The 22,726-nt window shown below is 42.2% G+C and overlaps 1 protein-coding gene across 2 annotated transcripts in view; it reads right to left on the minus strand.

Moving 5' to 3' along the window:
- The window catches only part of AFG1L (AFG1 like ATPase), a 228,107-nt gene that overhangs the window by 41,271 nt on the left and 164,110 nt on the right, over positions 1-22,726 (minus strand). For both annotated transcript variants that reach the window (XM_069726254.1, XM_069726253.1), the window contains exon 8: positions 1,039-1,121. In XM_069726254.1, coding sequence (XP_069582355.1) covers positions 1,039-1,121 — 83 coding nt within the window. The remainder of the gene's footprint in view (positions 1-1,038; positions 1,122-22,726) is intronic.

Genomic DNA, 22,726 nt, shown 5'->3' on the forward strand with positions numbered 1-22,726 from the left:
TCAACTAATTAAACGCAGAAACTATCATAAGATATTCAGGTATTCAATAACTATTCAGGTATTCCCTAATTTGTACTGCTATCCTCTTAATATGAGGTAGGGGACAAGTCATCTTTTCATTGACTATTCATGGGTGTGTAGTAGTATTTTTTTTAGCTTTATAGCTGTCTGCGCTACCTGGTGTCTTCAAACTAGGAGTTTTGAAGAGACAGTGTGGGCCCAAACAACTCCAACCGGTCACTGATTAAAGGTAGGAGCATATTAAGGGTTAAAATTTAAAAAATAGGGAAAAAGTCAGCTCATCCACATGACAGAAACGAAGAATGAGGATTCCAGCCTCGGGATCTTCATTAAACGTTTTTAATGAAGTTCCTGACGCCGCAATCCTTGTTCTTCATATTAAGGGTTGTCGATCTTGGGGACTTTATTTTTTACTTATAGTGTATGTACTTGGGGCAAAAAATTATTTTTAACCCCACAGACATGCCTTCAAGTTTAAAAATAAATAAATAAATTAAAAATGTCCCCAATGGTGGACAACTCCTTTAGTAGATTTTCGGTGATTTAACACTGTTCTCTAGTTAATTACATTTGACTGGAGAATCTTTTTAAAAAGGGATTAGGACAATATGCATGATTGGTAGGGGCAGTGATGGACAGCTTCATTGTGGAATATCCTTCTAGTTTAACCAATTCACTGTAAATGGCAAAGCGGCTGACACTGGTTTTCTTCAAGATCCATTTACTATGATTGACACCTACTGAATAATCAATTACAAAAATTATTATGACCTTTCATTTCCACTTACATTATGTCAAATATCCATTATGAGAAAATATGACATCTGGAAGGGGTTCTATACTTGTTATTCTTACTAATGATCGTCTAACACAGAAAGCGTAGAGCTCAGACTTTGTACTATGCTCACTGACTCTGACGTTAGAAAGTAGTACATCCTATAGTCCTAAAGCACCAATAGAACTGTTGTAACACGGTGAATAATGTAAACATAAATGAAGAAAGAAATTACAACTCACAGGAAATATATTTTACCAGCAGCAGCAAGAACTCGCTTCCTGTAGTCTATACCAGAGTCCAGTTGAATTGTATTGCAGTATTCCTTAAAGAAGAAGTAATATACTGTTAAGCCTGTACACACTGAATGTCCACAGAAAGTTTCAAATGCAAAGTAACCTAATGAGGTTGAAAATAAAAAAAAGACAAATTCATGTAGTTTTAACTTTTCTCTGCCACTGTTGATCCAGAATACATCACTAAATCACCATGATGCAGACACCAATTTTGCTCATTTTTAAAAAGTACAAATAAGTCAATCATATAAATATTTGTATCAACAACCCATCTCAAGTGATCTAGTACTCATCATAACATATCATAACACTCAAGAAAGACATCCGGGTCTCTTTCAAATTCCTTCAATGCAAATCCTGCAATGAATTAACCATCACATTGGTGTGCAGGAGATTTTGACAATCTCACTGCTTTTACAGTAAAGAATCCTTGTCTATGAGGCATTTTAGAAATAATAAACATTTATTTTGTGTTGGAAATGTTTAAGTGCTACGTATTTTGGTTTCATATTTATTTTTACTGCAATTTCCATGTCATAAGATGAAGCTATTGTTTAAAGACCCAACTTGAGAATAGCAAATGGATGTATAAAAAAATAACCTTCAATGGGTATCAGGGTGGATTTGATTTAAATCTAACCGATTTAAATCACGATTTAAATCACTAGTCAGTAAGGCTTGATTTAAATCAGTGATTTAAATCAAAGTTTCTACCTAACTGAATTTGACTCCGCAGAGGTCCCAGCCTCTTCTTCACGGCAAAAATGTTACAACATGAACAGAGTTGAGAAAAAGACCTTAATCCTATTGTTCTACAAACCTATGAATACAGAATCAACCCCTTCAGTGCCAAGTCCAAGAAGTTAGACAATATGTTTCTGATTGTTTGGAGTGGAATAGATCTGCACAACACAAGAAGAATGTAAATCTAAGTGTGAGGAGGAGGAAGGGCAAGCAGACAAGAAAATGAAAGTGAAACTTTGAGCACAATACTGCAGCATAGCCACAGACAGACAAGTCTGGATCTGTTTGTGTGTACGATCTGAGGTTTATTACATTCTTTCCTTATAATGGCAGCAGGCCATAAAAGAGACCCAGTTTGGGAATATTTTAATCACCGCTCATCACCGCACTTCTCATGATGTTGCCTCATTCGCGCCACCAGGCCTTGCATCTCTTTGTTGCATCGTTTGCATTTTGCACGCATGCCTGCCTTACCGATAGGCGAAGGAGCTTCATTAAAATGTTCCCAAACTGGATCTCTTTTACGGCCTGCTGCCATTATAAGGAAAGAATGTAATAAACCTCAGATCGTACACACAAACAGATCCAGACTTGTCTGTCTGTGGCTATGCTGCAGTATTGTGCTCAAAGTTTCACTTTCATTTTCTTGTCTGCTTGCCCTTCCTCCTCCTCACACTTAGATTCACATTCTTCTTGTGTTGTGCAGATCTATTCCACTCCAAACAATCAGAAACATATTGTCTAACTTCTTGGACTTGGCACTGAAGGGGTTGATTCTGTATTCATAGGTTTGTAGAACAATAGGATTAAGGTCTTTTTCTCAACTCTGTTCATGTTGTAACATTTTTGCCGTGAAGAAGAGGCTGGGACCTCTGCGGAGTCAAATTCAGTTTTGAGAACTGCGTAAGTAAAGCGAGCGTCTGTGATAATATAGGAGAGAAACTGCCCACTAATCCTACAGAAACCTCTGGAAGAGCATGGCATTGTGAATGTTACACATATACAGCCTTTATTCTACTGAGTTAAACAACTCAGCTTTATCTCATGATGGAAGAACCTTTGGATGGTAAAATATTTTCCTCAAAAAGCAGTTTATTGAAAAAAATCCGATTTAAATAAAAAAAATCCGATTAAAATAAAAAAAATCAGATTTTTTTGATTTTTAAAAAAAAAACTTTGATTTTTATCCACCCTGATTGGGTATATATATGTAAAAAAAGTATATCAAAATAGAATCACATGAGAACGAGTAAGAAAAGGGGGGGGGGGGAACCCCTGTGCAAAAGTGAACCCTATACAAACACAGAAATGGTTCGGCATATTACGGATCGGATAGACAGATTGCTGGGTGGGACTGATGAAAAATGGTCAGACAGATGAAGGAGCTTGTAAACTAAGATCTGGGGGGAAGGAAGAGTAGTTGTCCTCATAAGAGGATAGAGTAGACAGAGAAAGTGAGACGGGGATAATGAGGATTTAGGAGGGAACTGGGATATTCAAGGAAAGTAGGGAAGTGAGTAGAAGTAATAATTGTGCTAACAGTATGGAATGTCTGCTGGCAAATGCAAGAAGTCTTACAAACAAAATTAATGAATTGGAGACATTCATGTCGGTCACAGTATATGATGTGGTGGGCATTAAGGAAACCTGGCTGGACGAAAGCAACGACTGGGTGACAAACGTAGAGGGCTACAATATATTTAGAAAGGACAAGAAAAAACAAAAAGGTTTGAGGTGTGTGTATTTTCGTTAAATCCAACTTAAGACCTTTGCTCAATGACGATATTGGGGGGAGCTGCGAGAATGTAGAGTCAGTATGAGTAAATGTACATGGGGATGGCAATAATGGAAAACCGCTATTTGGAGTTTGCTACAAGCCTCCTAATATAGCTGAGCAGGTAGAGGATGAAATGCTGCAACAAATTAAATAGGCAGCAAATAATAATAGGGTCCTTATTATGGGGGTTTTAACTATCCTAACATTCAATGGGACATAGAATCTTCTGGTTGTGCTAAAGCTGCAAGTTCTTATCCGCAGTTCAAGACAATTACCTCTCTCACCTGGTACAGTGGCTTGAGAAAGTATTGCTGTGTTCTTGGAGTGATGAGCGGTGTTCATTTGCTTGCCTTAGTAGACAAAAAGTTCAATTTTGGTCTCATCTGACCACAGCACCTTCTTCCATACATTTGGGGAGCCTTACAGTTTGTGTGTACATAAAGGCTTTTTTCTGCCAATTCTTCCATAAAGGTCACCTCTATGGAATGTACGGCTTATTGTGGTCATATGAACAGATTCTTCAGTCTGTACTTGCAAACTCTGCAGCTATTTCAGGGTTACCTTTGGTCTGTGTGCTGCCTCTCTGATTACTGACCTCCTTGCCATGGCTGAAAGTTTTTGTGGTAGGCCCTCTCTTGGCAGGCTTGTTGTGGTACCATGTTCTTTCCATTTGATGATAATGGATTTGATGGTGCTCCGGAGGATCATCAGAGATACAACCCTGACTTGTACTGCTTAACAACTTTGTCCCTTACTTGTTTGGAGATCTCCTTGGTCTTTATGGTGTTGTTTGGTTAGTGTTGCCTTTTGCTTAATGGTGTTACTGCCTCCTGGTCTTTCAGAAAAGATGTGTATATACTGAGATATCATTGCACAGAGGTGAACTTCCTTTCACTAATGTGATTTATCAAGGTAACTGCTTGCACCAGAAATTTTTAGGTGTTTCATGGCAGAAAGATAAACACATATATATACACAAGCCAATTTTTAGTTATTTGATCCCATAAATTTAATTTATGCCTATATGTTTCGCACTTCACTAAATTAGACTATTTAGTGCTTATGCATCACACAAATCGAAATACAAAAATATTTAAACACAGGTTATTTAAGGATATAGTACTAGAATCCTGTAGAAAGATTATACCCTCTGGTAAGAACATGTCCAGGAATAAAAAAGAAATCATTAAGGATAAATAAGACACTGCAAAGTTTAATAAAGTAAAAACAAAAGGGCGTTCAAAATCTTGAAGACCGAGAATACAGAAATAGCATTTCAGGAGTATAACGTTTGCTACTGAAACACAAATCGCCAGGGACATTAAAATACATCCTAAAAAATTTATAAATACATCAGTGCCAATAAGAAAAAAAAGGATACCATCCGCCCTTTAAAAGATGAGAACAACAAGATAATTGTCACGACGACTACGGCGATAAAGGGGCAGGATGGCGTATTGGAACCCTCACCTGTCCCTGCCACTATAAGGGGCCCTGACTTTCCCTTATCTCGGGGGGTACCTATGAAGGTTAGGAGCCCCAAGCTGCCAGCGTATCCCTGTCTCCTGTGCAGACCCTATCAGTGACCTCCTCTCCCCCCCAAGAGAGGTGGACTGCACCAGAGTAAAAATATCACCAAAACAGAGTATACAGAAAAGCAAAAGGTAAACCACACTTAGCTTAATGCTGCAAGGCACAGCACAGCAGGAAGAAACACCAGATGTAAAAGGACACAGCAGTAGAACAACAGTTCCCAGCTAGCTCCTACTCCTGGCTTGGTCGCTGAAGAATGAACTAACACCGACAGTCAGCTGATGAACCAGGTGACCTTTTAAAGGATGGAGGGAGTGGTCACCACAAACATCAGCTGAGCCAGCAGCAATGCAATAACACGAGCGGCCACCAGAGGGGGAAAAACTGCATTAACCTCCTGTGACCAAAAAGGAAAAAAGGTATTAAACTGAAGCAAACCATATCTGCCACAAATCCAAAATTGGATCGTGACAGTACCCCCCTTTCAATGAGGGGCCTCTGGACACTCAACACTGGACCTCACCAGTAAACAACCTACAGTGAGAACGTCTCGATTCACCAGAGTTCACCTTCTCAGTCACCTGACCCTTAGGTTTACGGTTGACACAGCACATTGGAGATGACAACGTAGGCGGCACAAATCTCCAGAGCACCGACCTGTGGAATGAGTTGTGTATGGGCATTACAGAGGGTAACTCCAACTGGTAAGTCTTCGGACCAACAATGGCTGACACCCGGTATGGCCCGATTACCCTCGAACTCCAGATTCCAGTTCCACACTTCCACCTGATATTTTTGGTGGACACCCATACGTAATCATTCACACACAGGTCCGGACCTCAACGTTTATTTTCACGCATGCGTCTGCCACAAGATGGTGAACTCTTAATAGAACCGACAACAGAGGCGTCCCCCTGTGTCACCAAACTCACACCCCCACTATGCACGGAGGGAACCACCACCCTCCTTCGACCCCTCCTCCTAAGAGTTTCTGACATACCGGGTTAGAATTTAATGAGGGTAGAGTCTTGCCCCTACTCCCTTCAAACACCTCTACTGCCCCCACAGGAGAAGGGGTAGGTTGTAGAAGGACGGCAGAGATCGTAGCTCCTGTACAGCAGTCCTTACACGACCGACCCCAGCGGACTACTTCTCTGGACCGCCAGTCTATGACCGGGTTGTGTTTACTCAACCAAGGGAGACCTAAGACAATGGTAGTTGGTATGTTCTCCAAGACATAGCATGACAGGGACTCTTCATGACAAGCCCCTATATGCAAATGTATCTTGTCAATGACTTGGTTAATGCTCCCCTGGCTGAGCGGGACAGAGTCAATGGCCTGAACGCTTAGGGGTCTAGATAGCGACCTACTCATCAGGCCATGGTTCTGGACAAAATGAGCATCCACCAAATTGACTCCTGCTCCACTGTCCACAAGCACTGGAATATTCTCAGTTACCCCACTTACAACCACCTCAGCAGGTAAGGTACACTGAGACGAGAAAATGGAGGAAATATACACTCCCTGGTCGCTTCCTTCCACACAACCAGGGGGACGTGGCTTTTTAGATGGAACAGGTATCTTGGCGCGAGCTGGGCAGACATTGATAAAATGACCAGTCTGCCCACAGTAAAAACATGCCCCCACACCACGGCGAACCCCAGACAACGCCATTTGGGAAGTAACTCCTCCCACCTGCATGGGTTCATCCTCCTGGTCAGGTGTGTCCTCCTCCCTAGCAAGGACTACCGGGGGCACATTTGGTGTATGCCTCTCCCTCAAACGTCTATCCACCCGGATGGCAAGGGACATGGCGAACTCCAATGACTTGGGAGCGGCGTACTGTGCCAGAGTATCTTGCAACCTAGGGGACAAACCCTGCACAAAATGACTCCTAAGGGCCGGGCCATTCCACTGTGTCAGTGGCCCACCTCCTGAACTCTGAACAGTACTCCTCCGCCGGCCGAGCCCCCTGCTTGATCTTGCGGAGTCGGGATTCCGCCAAGGAGACGCCGTCCGGGTCACCATATACCAGCGCCAGAGCCGCAAAAAACTCGTCCACTGACCGTAGAGATGGAGAAGCGGTCGGCAGGGAGAAGGCCCAGGATTGGGGATCACCTTTAACTCCTTCATGACCCAGCCTATTTTGACCTTAAAGACCTTGCCGTTTTTTGCAATTCTGACCAGTGTCCCTTTATGAGGTAATAACTCAGGAACGCTTCAACGGATCCTAGCGGTTCTGAGATTGTTTTTTCGTGACATATTGGGCTTCATGTTAGTGGTAAATTTAGTTCAAAAAATTTTGTGTTTATTTGTGATAAAAACGGAAATTTGGCGAAAATTTTGAAAATTTCGCAATTTTCACATTTTTAATTTTTATTCTGTTAAACCAGAGAGTTATGTGACACAAAATAGTTAATAAATAACATTTCCCACATGTCTACTTTACATCAGCACAATTTTGGAAACAAAATTTTTTTTTGCTAGGAAGTTATAAGAGTTAAAATTTGACCAGCGATTTCTCATTTTTACAACGAAATTTACAAAACCATTTTTTTTAGGGACCACCTCACATTTGAAGTCAGTTTGAGGGGTCTATATGGCTGAAAATACCCAAAAGTGACACCATTCTAAAAAATGCACCCCTCAAGGTGCTCAAAAGCACATTCAAGAAGTGTATTAACCCTTCAGGTGCTTCACAGCAGCAGAAGCAACATGGAAGGAAAAAATGAACATTTAACTTTTTAGTCACAAAAATTATCTTTTAGCAACAGTTTTTTTATTTTCCCAATGGTAAAAGGAGAAACTGAACCACGAAAGTTGTTGTCCAATTTGTCCTGAGTACGCTGATACCTCATATGTGGGGGTAAACCACTGTTTGGGCGCACGGCAGGGCTTGGAATGGAAGGAGCGCCATTTGACTTTTTGAATGAAAAATTGGCTCCACTCTTTAGCGGACACCATGTCACGTTTGGAGAGCCCCCGTGTGCCTAAAAATTGGAGCTCCCCCACAAGTGACCCCATTTTGGAAACTAGACGCCCCAAGGAACTTATCTAGATGCATAGTGAGAACTTTGAACCCCCAGGTGCTTCACAAATTGATCCGTAAAAATGAAAAAGTACTTTTTTTTCACAAAAAAATTCTTTTAGCCACAATTTTTTCATTTTCACATGGGCAACAGGATAAAATGGATCCTAAAATTTGTTGGGCAATTTCTCCTGAGTACACCGATACCTCACATGTGGGGGTAAACCACTGTTTGGGCACATGGTAAGGTTCGGAAGGGAAGGAGCGCCATTTGACTTTTTGAATGAAAAATTATCTCCATCGTTAGCGGACACCATGTCGCGTTTGGAGAGCCCCTGTGTGCCTAAACATTGGAGCTCCCCCACAAGTGACCCCATTTTGGAAACTAGACCCCCCAAGGAACGTATCTAGATGCATATTGAGCACTTTAAACCCTCAGGTGCTTCACAAATTGATCTGTAAAAATTCTTTTCGCCTCAATTTTTCATTTTCACATGGGCAATAGGATAAAATGAATCCTAAAATTTGTTGGGCAATTTCTCCCGAGTACGCCGATACCTCATATGTGGGGGTAAACCACTGTTTGGGCACACGGCAGGGCTCGGAAGGGAAGGCGCGCCGTTTGACTTTTCAATGCAAAATTGACAGGAATTGAGATGGGACGCCATGTTGCGTTTGGAGAGCCACTGATGTGCCTAAACATTGAAACCCCCCACAAGTGACACCATTTGGGAAAGTAGACCCCCTAAGGAAGTTATCTAGAGGTGTGGAGAGCACTTTGACCCACCAAGTGCTTCACAGAAGTTTATAATGCAGAACCGTAAAAATAAAAAATCATATTTTTTCACAAAAATTATCTTTTCGCCCCCAATTTTTTGTTTTGGCACATGGTAAGGCTCGGAAGGGAAAGAGCGCCATTTGACTTTTTTAATGGAAAATTAGCTCCAATTGTTAGCGGACACCATGTCGCGTTTGGAGAGCCCCTGTGTGCCTAAACATTGGAGCTCCCCCACAAGTGACCCCATTTTGGAAACTAGACCCCCCAAGGAACTTATCTAGATGCATATTGAGCACTTTAAACCCCCAGGTGCTTCACAGAAGTTTATAACGCAGAGCCATGAAAATAAAAAATAATTTTTCTTTCCTCAAAAATGATTTTTAGCCTGGAATTTCCTATTCTGCCAAGGGTAATAGGAGAAATTGGACCCCAAATGTTGTTGTCCAGTTTGTCCTGAGTACGCTGATACCCCATATGTGGGGGTAAACCACTGTTTGGGCGCACGGCAGGGCTCGGAAGGGAAGGCACGCCAACTGGCTTTTTAAATGGAAAATTAGCTCCAATCACTAGCGGACACCATGTCACGTTTGGAGAGCCCCTGTGTGCCTAAACATTGGAGATCCCCCACATATGACCCCATTTTGGAAACTAGACCCACAAAGGAACTAATCTAGATGTGTGGTGCGGACTTTGAACCCCCAAGTGCTTCACAGAAGTTTATAACGCAGAGCCATGAAAATAAAAATTTTATTTTCTCTAAAATGATCTTTTAGCCTGCAATTTTTTATTTTCCCAAGGGTAACAGGAGAAATTTGACCCCAAAAGTTGTTGTACAGTTTCTCCTGAGTACGCTGATACCCCATATGTGGGGGTAAACCACTGATTGGGCACATGTCGGGGCTCGGAAGTGAAGTAGTGACGGTTTGAAATGCAGACTTTGATGGAATGCTCTGCGGGCGTTACGTTGCGATTGCAGAGCCCCTGATGTGGCTAAACAGTAGAAACCCCCCACAAGTGACCCCATTTTGAAAACTAGACCCCCAAAGGAACTAATCTAGATGTGTGGTGAGGACTTTGAACCCCCAAGTGCTTCACAGAAGTTTATAACGCAGAGCCATGAAAATAAAAATTTTATTTTCTCAAAAATGATTTTTTAGCCTGCAATTTTTTATTTTCCCAAGTGTAACAGGAGAAATTTGACCCCAAAAGTTGTTGTCCAGTTTCTCCTGAGTACGCCGATACCCCATATGCGGGGGTAAACCACTGTTTGGGCACATGTCGGGGCTCTGAAGTGAAGTAGTGAAGTTTTGAAATGCAGACTTTGATGGAATGCTCTACGGGCGTCACGTTGCGTTTGCAGAGCCCCTGATGTGGCTAAACAGTAGAAACCCCCCCACAAATGTTCCCATTTTGCAAACTAGACCCCAAAAGGAACTTATCTAGATGTGAGGTGAGCACTTTGAACCCCCAAGTGCTTCACAGAAGTTTATAACACAGAGCAGTGAAAAAAATAAATACGTTTTTCCTCAAAAATAATTTTTTAGCCCAGAATTTTTTAAATTTCCCAAGGGTAACAGGAGAAATTTGACCCCAAAAGTTGTTGTCCAGTTTCTCCTGAGTACGCTGATACCCCATATGTGGGGGTAAACCACTGTTTGGGCACACGTCGGGGCTCAGAAGGGAAGTAGTGACTTTTGAAATGCAGACTTTGATGGAATGGTCTGCGGGCGTCACGTTGCGTTTGCAGAGCCCCTGGTGTGCCTAAACAGTAGAAACCCCCCACAAGTGACCCCATTTTGGAAACTAAACCCCCCAAGGAACTTATCTAGATATGTGGTGAGCACTTTGAACCCCCAAGTGCTTCACAGACGTTTACAACGCAGAGCCGTGAAAATAAAAAATCATTTTTCTTTCCTCAAAAATGATGTTTTAGCAAGCAATTTTTTATTTTCTCAAGGGTAACAGGAGAAATTGGACCCCAGTAATTGTTGCACAGTTTGTCCTGACTATGCTGGTACCCCATATGTGGGGTTAAACCACTGTTTGGGCACACGTCGGGGCTCGGAAGGGAGGGAGCACCATTTGACTTTTTGAATAAAAGATTGGCTGGAATCAATGGTGGCGCCATGTTGCGTTTGGAGACCCCCTGATGTGCCTAAACAGTGGAAACCCCTCAATTCTAACGCCAACACACCCCTAACCCTTATCCCAACTGTAGCCATAACCCTAACCACAACCCTAACCCCAACACACCCCTAACCACAACCCTAACCCCAACACACCCCTAACCCTAACCACAACCCTAATTCCAACCCAACCCTAACCCTAAGGCTATGTGCCCACGTTGCGGATTCGTGTGAGATTTTTCCGCACCATTTTTGAAAAATCCGCGGGTAAAAGGCACTACGTTTTACCTGCGGATTTACCGCGGATTTCACCTGCGGATTCCTATTGAGGAACAGGTGTAAAACGCTGCGGAATCCGCACAAAGAATTGACATGCTGCGGAAAATACAACGCAGCGTTTCCGCACCATGGGCACAGCGGATTTGGTTTTCCATAGGCTTACATGGTACTGTAAACCTGATGGAACACTTCTGCGGATCCGCAGCGGCCAATCCGCTGCGGATCCGCAGCCAAATCCGCACCGTGTGCACATAGCCTAATTCTAAAAGGTATGTGCACACGCTGCGGAAAACGCTGCGGATCCGCAGCAGTTTCCCATGAGTTTACATTTCAATGTAAACCTATGGGAAACAAAAATCGCTGTACACATGCTGCGGAAAAACTGCACGGAAATGCAGCGGTTTACATTCCGCAGCATGTCACTTCTTTCTGCGGATTCCACAGCGGTTTTACAACTGCTCCAATAGAAAATCGCAGTTGTAAAACCGCAGTGAAATGCGCAGAAAAACCGCGGTAAATCCGCAATAAATCCACAGCGGTTTAGCACTGCGGATTTATCAAATCCGCTGCGGAAAAATCCGCAGAGGAACAGAATACGTGTGCACATACCGAAACCCTAACCCTAACACTACTCCTAACCCTACCCCTAACCCTGCCCCTAACCCTACCCCTAACTCCAACCTTAGTGGAAAAAAAAAAAATCTTTATTTTATTATTGTCCCTATCTATGGGGGACAAAGGGGGGGGGGGGTCATTTACTGTCTTTTTTATTTTGATCACTGTGATAGGTTTTATCGCAGTGATCAAAATTCACATTGGAACGAATCTGCCGGCCGGCAGATTCGGCGGGCGCACTGCGCATGCGCCCGCCATTTTGGAACATGGCGGCGCCCAGGAAAGAAGACGGATGGACCCCGGGAGGCTAGGTAAGTATAAGGGGGGTAGATCAGGGCACGGGGGGGGGGGTGGCGCCGGAGCACGGGGGGGGGCGTCGGAGCATGAGGGGGTGGATCGGTGTGCGGGTGGGTGGATCGGTGTGTGGGGGGTGGATCGGTGTGCAGGGGGGGTGGATCGGTGTGCAGGGGGGGTGGATTGGAGCACAGGGGTGGGATTGGAGCACAGGGGAAGCGGACAGGAGGACGGGGGAGCGGGCCACAGATCGGGGGGCTGGGGGGGCGATCGGTGGGGTGGGGGCACAGTAGTGTTTCCAGCCATGGCCGATGATATTGCAGCATCGGCCATGGCTGGATTGTAATATTTCACCAGTTTTTTAGGTGAAATATTACAAATCGCTCTGATTGGCAGTTTCACTTTCAACAGCCAATCAGAGGGATCGTAGCCACGGGGGGGGGGGGGGAAGCCACCCCCCCTGGGCTAAACTACCACTCCCCCTGTCCCTGCAGATCGGGTGAAATGGGAGTTAACCCTTTCACCCGATCTGCAGGGATGCGATCATTCTGTGACACAGCATATGCGTCACAGGTCGGATTGGCACCGACTTTCATGACGCATACGCTGTGTCACAGGTCGGGAAGGGGTTAAGAAGGGAAACTATGTTTCCCACCCGTTGTTCCTCACTCCCTGATGTACGAGGGCGGAGCCTGAAGTATAACTTGCAGGCCTCCTTAAAAACCAAAACTTTATCTCTCCCTCCAGAGAACCTGTCAGGAAGAGATATCTTGGGCTCTGGTTGAGCATGTCCCTGGGCCGAAGCCCAAAACCCCACCAACTGCTGCAGCTGCTGCACCACCTCACCACGAAGCACCTTAAACTCATCTGTGAGGGTCTGAAGCAGTTGGGCAAAGGCCTGCATTTGATCCATAGTTCATCAGAAAAAATGTGAAGGTCGGTGTTAATGTCACGACGACTACGGCGATAAAGGGGCAGGATGGCGTATTGGAACCCGCACCTGTCCCTGCCACTATAAGGGACCCTTACTTTCCCTTGACTCGGGGGTACCTATGAAGGTAAAGAGGCCCAAGCTGCCAGCGTATCCCTGTCTCCTGTGCAGACCCTATCAGTGACCCCCTCTACCCCCCCCTACCCAAGAGAGGTGGACTGCACCAGAGTAAAAATATCACTAAAAAAGAGTATACAGCAAAGGAAAAGGTAAACCACACTTAGCTTAATGCTGCAAGGCACAGCACAGCAGGAAGAAACACCAGATGTAAACGGACACAGCAGTAGAACAACAGTTCCCAGCTAGCTCCTACTCCTGGCTTGGTCGCTGAAGAATGAACTAACACCGACAGTCAGCTGATGAACCAGGTGACCTTCTAATGGATGGAGGGAGTGGTCACCACAAACATCAGCTGAGCCAGCAGCAATGCAATAACACGAGCGGCCACCAGAGGGGGAAAAACTGCATTAACCCCCTGTGACCAAAAAGGAGAAAAGGTATTAAACTGAAGCAAACCAGATCTGCCACAAATCCAAAATTGGATCGTGACAATAATCATAGGAGGACAAAGAAAAGGCACTTTTCATCTGTGTTCACCAATGAACTGACAGTTCAAGGGATCAAACAACAAGGCCAAAATCAAAGTAATTAATTATATTTAGGTCTTTTTGACCATATTTATTGGCTATTACTTACAATTAACTGTATCCTTCATGTATATCTACTGTGGTTGGCTGTGTTTCTTTCTTGGCACTTTATTCGCTGAATATTGAATTTACTAGTTTACTTATGGCACAAGCACTTTATATTGCCCCATAGGATCTATACATTTATACATGTTGTTACATACCTCCTTTTTGTATATTGAATATTTCTTTATGACCGCCCCTTTTGATTGATATTTTTGCCCTCCCCGGTTCCCTCCTCTATTTATATATATTTACGTATCCCATAAATGGTAACTCTGCTCGGATGTAGCACTTTGGTGTTGCTGCCCTTCTGATTATTAATCATTGACATACATTTATTCTCTGCTTTTATGAATTTACAAAAATAAAATCATTAATAATTTTTTATACACTCGTGTACATCTCTCTGCATTTGGTTTTTGAAGTTTATTATGCATGAGCGATTTCGTTAACCGGGCTTCTTATTTGGGTTTCCACTTTATAAATTACTTGTGAGGCCACATCTAGAATATGGGATCCAGCTTTGGGCTCCACATTTTAAGAAGGATAATTAGAAGCTAGAGTCAGTTCAAAGGCGGGCGACTAGATTATTACAAAGGATGGAATGCCGGTCATATAGTGAGAGCTTGGAAAAGTTGGGCTTGTTTAGCTTAGAAAAAAGACACCTCAGAGGAGATCTCATTTATATGTATAAATTATGTGAGGTCAGTGCACAGGATTGGCACATAACTTATTCCTTCGAAAGGCCATACTAAGGATCAGGAGGCACTTGTTACGGGTGAAAGAAAGGCATTCCATAAGCTAAATAGGAACGGGTTCTTTACAGTTAGAGTAGTCAGACTTTGGAATGCCCTTACCACAGGAGGTAATAATGGCAGACACTATAACAGCTTCTAAAAAATGGCTGGTTGATTTCCTCAGCACACATAACATTGTGGGTTATAATTTAGTGACAAAATGTATAACTGGTGGGGAAAAGTTAAACTTGATGGACCTAAGTCTTTTTTCAACCTATGTAACTACTGTATCTTTAGCAACATGTTCGATCAGAATCTTCAATTGTGGCTTATTAGTTCATAATACTACTGTCACACAAGCAGGTGAACAATGTAAGATTTTGCCCAAAAAAGCAAATATTTCTCTAAAGAAAGATGATTAACGATCAGGTAAAGACATTAGATTGGTGGAGTGGGTCTATCAATCAATATGATAGTATGGCTCTAGAATATTAGAAACTTTGGGCATGGATTTTCTTTTTTCTTTGGTAGAGGATATACTAAATAAATTAGCTGGTTACCCTTAATTAGCTTTGATACCATAGTCAGCAAGCATGGTAAATATGTGGTGTCATCAACAAGTGAATTGGAAGAAGTTAGCTTCTAGGAACATAATCCAAGTTAGAGTAAATTTATTCCATGTACACAAAATATATCAAGACAGCTGTAGCAATAGTCTACCCTAACACTCTACAACAGCCTAGCTGTAGTAACAGCACACAAATTAAGTGTTTAGTAAAGCTCACCACATATTTTAAATCAACCCAGTGATCTTACATTTGCTTTAAATATACAGTAGATGTATCAGACATACTGATATATGCAACTAATCTCAAAGTGGTCCAAAAGATACATAAAGGTTTGACATTTATCACTGATGCTACCCTGCCAATTTAAAACTCCATATTCAATAAATAATGTCAATGAATCAATGCAAGAATTGCTCGTAACCTCAAGGGTAATTAGCAATCATTCAAAAGCAACAAGACTCAAAATGATATGTACTTTATTTGTCAGCTCTTGTCTTGATCAGCAAATTAATAAACCACCGCTCTTCTCCGAGACACTTTTATGAATCAATGGTAATTACATTCTGACATGAAGAGAATAGTAAGGCACAACTTGGTATCACTTCATCAACCTTTCTAACCTTCATGCAAGTATTAGCTGTAAATAGCTTTCAAAGAATTCCCAATAGAAATGCAAGGTTTTCTTATGCTGATCTAGGATGTACTACAAGGTGTCTGAATGTGACCCATATCTAAAGCACAATCATCCATAATTATCCCATTTACTGTAATGTTCTAACGCTGTCAAACATTTCTCATGCTCAATTTGCGAACAAACGCTACTTAATTTCACTAGAAATATATCAACAGAAGGGTCAGCCAGTAATATAAGTTCTTTACTTTATTGCGATATTTATATCTCTGGTTCATAACATACAACAATTCATACACCTACCAATATATTGCAATAAAATCACCAAACGGTTATACTAGGACATTATTGAGATATCTCAGGGTCATCAGTTACTTCTGCTGTAAACAAGAAGGGCTCTTTGATGACTAATAATCTGGGTTGTTCCAAGGTAACAAGTACTGTACCCTTTCAACAAGCCCCAAGCATCTACTGATATCAATTATTACCATCACTTCGGCTTCATTAATTGTAATACCATGAAAACCACAATAAAAGAAATAAAGACATAAAATAACATAATTCTGCAAAAATTGGTACTGTAGGAAGCTTCACAATAAAATAAAAGTACAAATAACAATATAAAATCATGCCATTCTATTTGTATACAAAAGTCCAATCACTAAAAGCAAACTGCCCCGAGAAAGGAGGATGAAAGGGATCCTCCTGTGTTACCAGATCTGTTTCGTCATTATAGTTAAAGGTACCTTCACACTGAGCAACTTTCCAACGAGAACGACAGCGATCCTTGACATTGCAGCGTCCTGGATAGCGATCTCGTTGTGTTTGACACGCAGCAGCGATCTGGATCCTGCTGTGACATCGCTGGTCGGAGCTGAAAGTCCGGAACTTTATTTGGTCGTCAGGTCGGCGTGATTCGTCATGCTTGACAGCAAAAGCAACGATGCCTGCAATGTTTTTTCACGGAGCTAACAACCAGCGAGAACGATAAGTACGTCACTGGATCGCTCCTGCATCGTTCTGGAGTTGTTGTGTTTGACGTCTCTACAGCGACCTAAACAGCGACGCTGCAGCGATCTAGTTTAGGTTGGATCGTTGTCTATATCGCTGGAGCGTCGCTAAATGTGACGGTACCTTAAGGTATTATGCAGCTGCTATTATACTTGATCCAATGATCCTTCCTAGACTAGATTACTAGAGCTGATTGGGTAATCTTTATGTCTGCTGTAAAATAGTGTTTAACTGTGATTTTATCATGTAGTTTTGCAAAGCAAAGCAATATGTGTTCACAATGGGAATTTAAAGGGAGTCTGTCAGCACAAAATGGCTGTTCAAACTAAGCCCAGGTGCTCGGTGCACAATTGTTGTGACCAAGTAGTTCAGTGCACCATCCTACCTACTTGTACTCCATTTAAGGCCTTCTCTGGCTCTGGTAGAGTAAGAGGTGTCAATCAAGGAAAAGAAGGAAGAGATAGATGAAAAACAAGTAGGTGGAAGGAGAACTGAACAGCTCGGCCACGTCAAAGGTTCACAAAGTGTCTGTGCTGGGTTTGAACAGCAATTTTATATTAGACTCTCTTTCAGCAATAAAGGGTTATTCTCAAGTTGTCTGTTGAGCGGCAGACAGTTTTCCAGTCTCTTTCACTTTCCGATTTCCTGGAAAGGCAGGCTCTCTTTGAGTGATAGTTCAGGTGGGAAGTAGAGCTGTAGGATTAGTAAAACTATAAAGTTCACCGAAAGTTCTGCAGCAACACATTCAGATATCAGTGGTTTGTTCTGGGATCTACACTGTAACCATTATATTTACAAGTAGAGATAACAGGGCATTTGAACAAGCACATACAGTTGTGGCCAAAAGTATGCAATTCTGTCAGATAATACTCAGTTTCTTCCTGAAAATGATTGCAAACACAAATTCTTTTTTCATTTAAGAAAAATTAAATGAAGATGATAATAATAACAAACACAAAAAGAATTGTCCTAAAGCCAAATTGGATATAATTCCACACCAAACATAAAAAAGGGAGTGGACAAAAGTATTGGCACTGTTCGAAAAATCATGCGATGCTCCTCTAATTTGTGTAATTAACAGCACCTGTAACTTACCTGTGGCACATAACAGGTGTTGGCAATAACTACATCACACTTGCAGCCAAGCCAGTTGACATGGATTAAAGTTGACTCAACCTCTGTCCTGTGTCCTTGTGTGTACCACATTGAGCATGGAGAAAAGAAAGAAGACCAAAGAAAGCTGGGTCTCCCTCAGAGGTCATGGGTCTTCCAGCAGGACAATGACCCAAAACACACTTCAAAAAGCACTAGTAAAATGGTTTGAGAGAAAGCACTGGAGACTTCTAAGGTGGCCAGCAATGAGTCCAGACCTGAATCCCATAGAACACCTGTGGAGAGATCTAAAAATGGCAGTCTGGAGAAGGCACCCTTCAAATATCAGGGACCTGTAAGATGTAAGAAACTCATTGATGGTTACCGGAAGCGGTTGGTCGCAGTTATTTTGGCTAAAGGTTGTGCAACCAAGTATTAGGCTAAGGGTGCCAATACTTTTGTCTGGCCCATTTTTGGAGTTTTGTGTGAAATGATCAATGTTTAGCTTTTAGCTTCATTCTCTTTTGTGTTTTTTCATTTAAGACAAATGAAATGAAAATAATAATACCAAAGAATTTGTGTTTGCAATCATTTTCAGGAAGAAACTGAGTATTATTTGACAGAATTGCAGGGGTGTCAATACTTTTGACCACAACTGTAACACAGCCACGTAGTATATAGCAGTGTGGGCACCATATCCTTGTTGAAAAAAGAATTAAAATAAAAAATAGTTATATACTCACCTTACAGCGGCCCCTGGATCCAGCCCAGGCCTTTAGCGATGCTCCCGCCAGGTCCGTTCCCATGGATGCTTTGCGGCAATAAGGCTGCCGTCACACTAGCAGTATTTGGTCAGTATTTTACATCAGTATTTGTAAGCCAAAACCAGGAGTGGGTGACAAATGCAGAAGTGGTGCATAGGTTTCTATTATACTTTTCCTCTAATTGTTCCAGTTCTGGTTTTGGCTTACAAATACGGATGTAAAATACTGACCAAATACTGCTAGTGTGACGGCAGCCTAACCCGTGATAATGTAGCGGTCTCGCGAGACCGCTACGTCATCTGGGGTCATTACCGCAAAGCATTACTGGGACCGGAGCATCGCGAGGAGCGGGAAAAGCTGCCTGGGACGCTGGAAGGTGAGAATATCACGATTTTTTTCTATTATTTTTAACATTATATCTTTTTACTATTGATGCTGCACAGGCAGCATCAATAGTAAAAAGTGAAGCGGTATTTAAATCCCGCCCCAATATCGCTGATTGGTCGCGGCCGGCCAGGTGCGACCAATCAGCAACGCGGGATTTCCGTAACAGACCAACAGACAGAAATGGACCTTAAACGAATATATATATATATATACAGTGGGGCAAAAAAGTATTTAGTCAGTCAGCAATAGTGCAAGTTCCACCACTTAAAAAGATGAGAGGCGTATGTAATTTACATCATAGGTAGACCTCAACTATGGGAAACAAACTGAGAAAAAAAAATCCAGAAAATAACATTGTCTGTTTTTTTAACATTTTATTTGCATATTATGGTGGAAAATAAGTACTTGGTCAGAAACAAACAATCAAGATTTCTGGCTCTCACAGACCTGTAACTTCTTCTTTAAGAGTCTCCTCTTTCCTCCACTCATTACCTGTAGTAATGGCACCTGTCTAAACTTGTTATCAGTATAAAAAGACACCTGTGCACACCCTCAAACAGTCTGACTCCAAACTCCACTATGGTGAAGACCAAAGAGCTGTCAAAGGACACCAGAAACAAAATTGTAGCCCTGCACCAGGCTGGGAAGACTGAATCTGCAATAGCCAACCAGCTTGGAGTGAAGAAGTCAACAGTGGGAGCAATAATTAGAAAATGGAAGACATACAAGACCACTGTATGCATTAGCGCTCTATATCGCCATCTTAGTAGTGGCATCTTACATCGGAAGGTCAGTTCTCTGCTTTAGAGACGGCGCCTGCGCATACTGCGCTAGACGGCTCCTGACGCCACCCTTTGTTAGCCAGCACTCATTCTGTAGCAGTGGGAAGCTTTTAAATAATTTATTTTTACACGCTATACCCTCATTTTGCAGAGCTTACTGCTGACTCATTGTATTTGTGCCATATAGACCCTTTCAGCGCATATAGTCGCCCTGACTCTCTGGACTCAGCCTAATATCAGCCATAGTCCGGAGGTCATACAGTCACAAACCTAGTAGCGACCTAACCCTAAGATGGCGATATAGAGCGCTAATGCGCATGCGTTAATGCCATTGATTGGTCCGCGGTCTAGCACAGTGATGTGACGTAGCAGACATGTGCAGTTGCACTTAGGGAATGCCGAACAATATGAAGATGTCCTCCATTGCCAGTAAACAGCTCCGTCGGTAAGAAATGTGTAATAAGCGATAAGGTTAATGACACATAGCAGCACGAACACATGAGGCACTTTATGATGCACTGTAGCACCTTATGATACTAATAAGTATTTTTAATATGCAAAATATAAACACATGTACTGTTTCACTAATGGCTAATTAAGGCTTGTTATGGCTCGAAATGTATATATACGCACATGAATGGTTTACCCACTGCTTGAGAAAGGCTCATTTGGAGCCGAAACGTCGTGGTAAAGACATGTGGGTCTGATTACACTCTGCACAGTTGATCAAGATAATGGAGTGCTGCCTGTTTTTTGCCTGAATCTATGGACTGAGGATAGCCGGTGGACGGGCTACCTGGAGGCTTTGCACCCAGAGATAAGTGAAGTGTTGTGCTGTTCCTTTTCTTCTACTAATATATATATACTAGACTGTGGCCCGATTCTAACGCATCGGGTATTCTAGAATATGCATGTCCCTGTAGTATATGGACAATGATGATTCCAGAATTCGCGGCAGACTGTGCCCGTCGCTGATTGGTCAAGGCAACCTTTATGACATCATCGTCGCCATGGCAACCATTATGACATCATCGTCGCTGTGCCCGTTGCTGATTGGTCGAGGCCTGGCGGCCTCGACCAATCAGAGACGCGGGATTTCTACGTCGATGCTGTGCCGGTCTCTGATTGGTCGAGGCCGCCAGGCCTCGACCAATCAGAGACACGGGATTTCCAGGACAGACAGACAGACAGACAGACAGAAAAACCCTTAGACAATTATATATATAGATATATATATATCTATATATATATTCTTTGATAGTTTGTAACTTTTTTTTGTATGAAGGTTTAGTAAAGTTACTGCCAGTACATGATTTTAAGAGGGGAGGACAATGAAAAAATGTGGACTATGTACCCAACCGTGTCACTAAAAGTGTGCGGTTTTAAACCTAATCAATGCATTAAATAACTTTCAGACCACTGAAAATATTACAGTTCTCAATGAGCCAAGATGAGTTTTGCTTATTGTATCCTCAAGATGTATTGAGAAGAAAGACTAGTTGCCTGTTAAACGGAATTTGTCAGCTAATTCTTGCTACCCAAAGTGTGGGCAGCATGAATCAGAGACTGGCAGCATGATTGCAGCCAGGTATAATGTTCTCTGAAACGCTCCTATTTTTCAAAAGAAATAGGGTTAGAAGATCAAGCTAGTGGCTATAGCCAGAGAGAATGCTACTCTACAGGAGAGACCTGTCAATCACCTAGATTTGTGCATGGAAAAGTCAGCAGAGACGGGGTGCAGCGCCAGACGAGTCAAGTTTCTGGCGCCTGTCGGTACCAGGTCAGATTTTCTAACTACGGTATATTTTCCTTGGAATTTAGAGAGAAAATAACACGGCCAGGGTATGACTCATGGTACATGTGATTCCCTTTAACCCCTTCACCCCGAAGCCTGTTTTCAACTTCCTAACCAAGCCATTTTTTAAAATTCTGACCACTGTCAATTTATGAGGTCATAACTCTGAAACGCTTAAACGGATCCTGGTCATTCAGAGAATGTTTTCTCGTGACATATTGTACTTTATGATAGTGGTAAAATTTCTTCGATTTGACTTGCGTTTATTTGTGAAAAAAAACAGAAATTTTTAAAATTTTGCAATTTTTGAACCTTGAATTTTTATGCCCTTAAATGAGAGAGAGATGTCACAAAAATTAGTTCATAAATAACATTTCCCACATGTGTACTATACATCAGCACAATTTTGGAACCAAAATATTTTTTGGTCAGAAAGTTATAAAGGTTAAAATATGACCTGCGATTTTTCATTTTTTCAATAAAATTTAGGAAACCATTTTTTTTTTTAAAGGACCACCTCACACTTGAAGTTACTTTGAGGGGTCTATGTAACAGAAAATATCCAAAAGTGACACCATTCCAAAAACTGCACCCCTCAAGGTACTCAGAACCACATTCAAGAAGTTTATTAACCCTTCGGGTGCTTCACAGGAGCTGAAGCAATGTGGAAGGAAAAAATGAACATTTAACTTTTTTTTTCAGCATCAATTTGTTTATTTTCACAAGGGTAAAAGGAGAAAATGGTCTTTGAACCCCCAAGTGCTTCACAGAAATTTAGAACGTAGAGACGTGAAAAAAAAAAAAAAAAAAATAAAAATTGCATTTTTGCCACGAAAATGATCTTTTAGCAACGACTTTTTTTATTTTCTCAAGTGTAAAAGGAGAAAATGGTCCACTAACATTGTTGAGCAATTTCTCCTGAATTCGCCGATACTCCATATGTGGGGCAAAACCACTGTTTGGGCGCACAGCAGGGCTCGGAAGGGAAGGAGCCCCTTTTGACTTTTTGAA

Source organism: Ranitomeya imitator, chromosome 5, assembly GCF_032444005.1.
Source record: "Ranitomeya imitator isolate aRanImi1 chromosome 5, aRanImi1.pri, whole genome shotgun sequence".
Taxonomy (NCBI): Eukaryota; Metazoa; Chordata; class Amphibia; order Anura; family Dendrobatidae; genus Ranitomeya; species Ranitomeya imitator.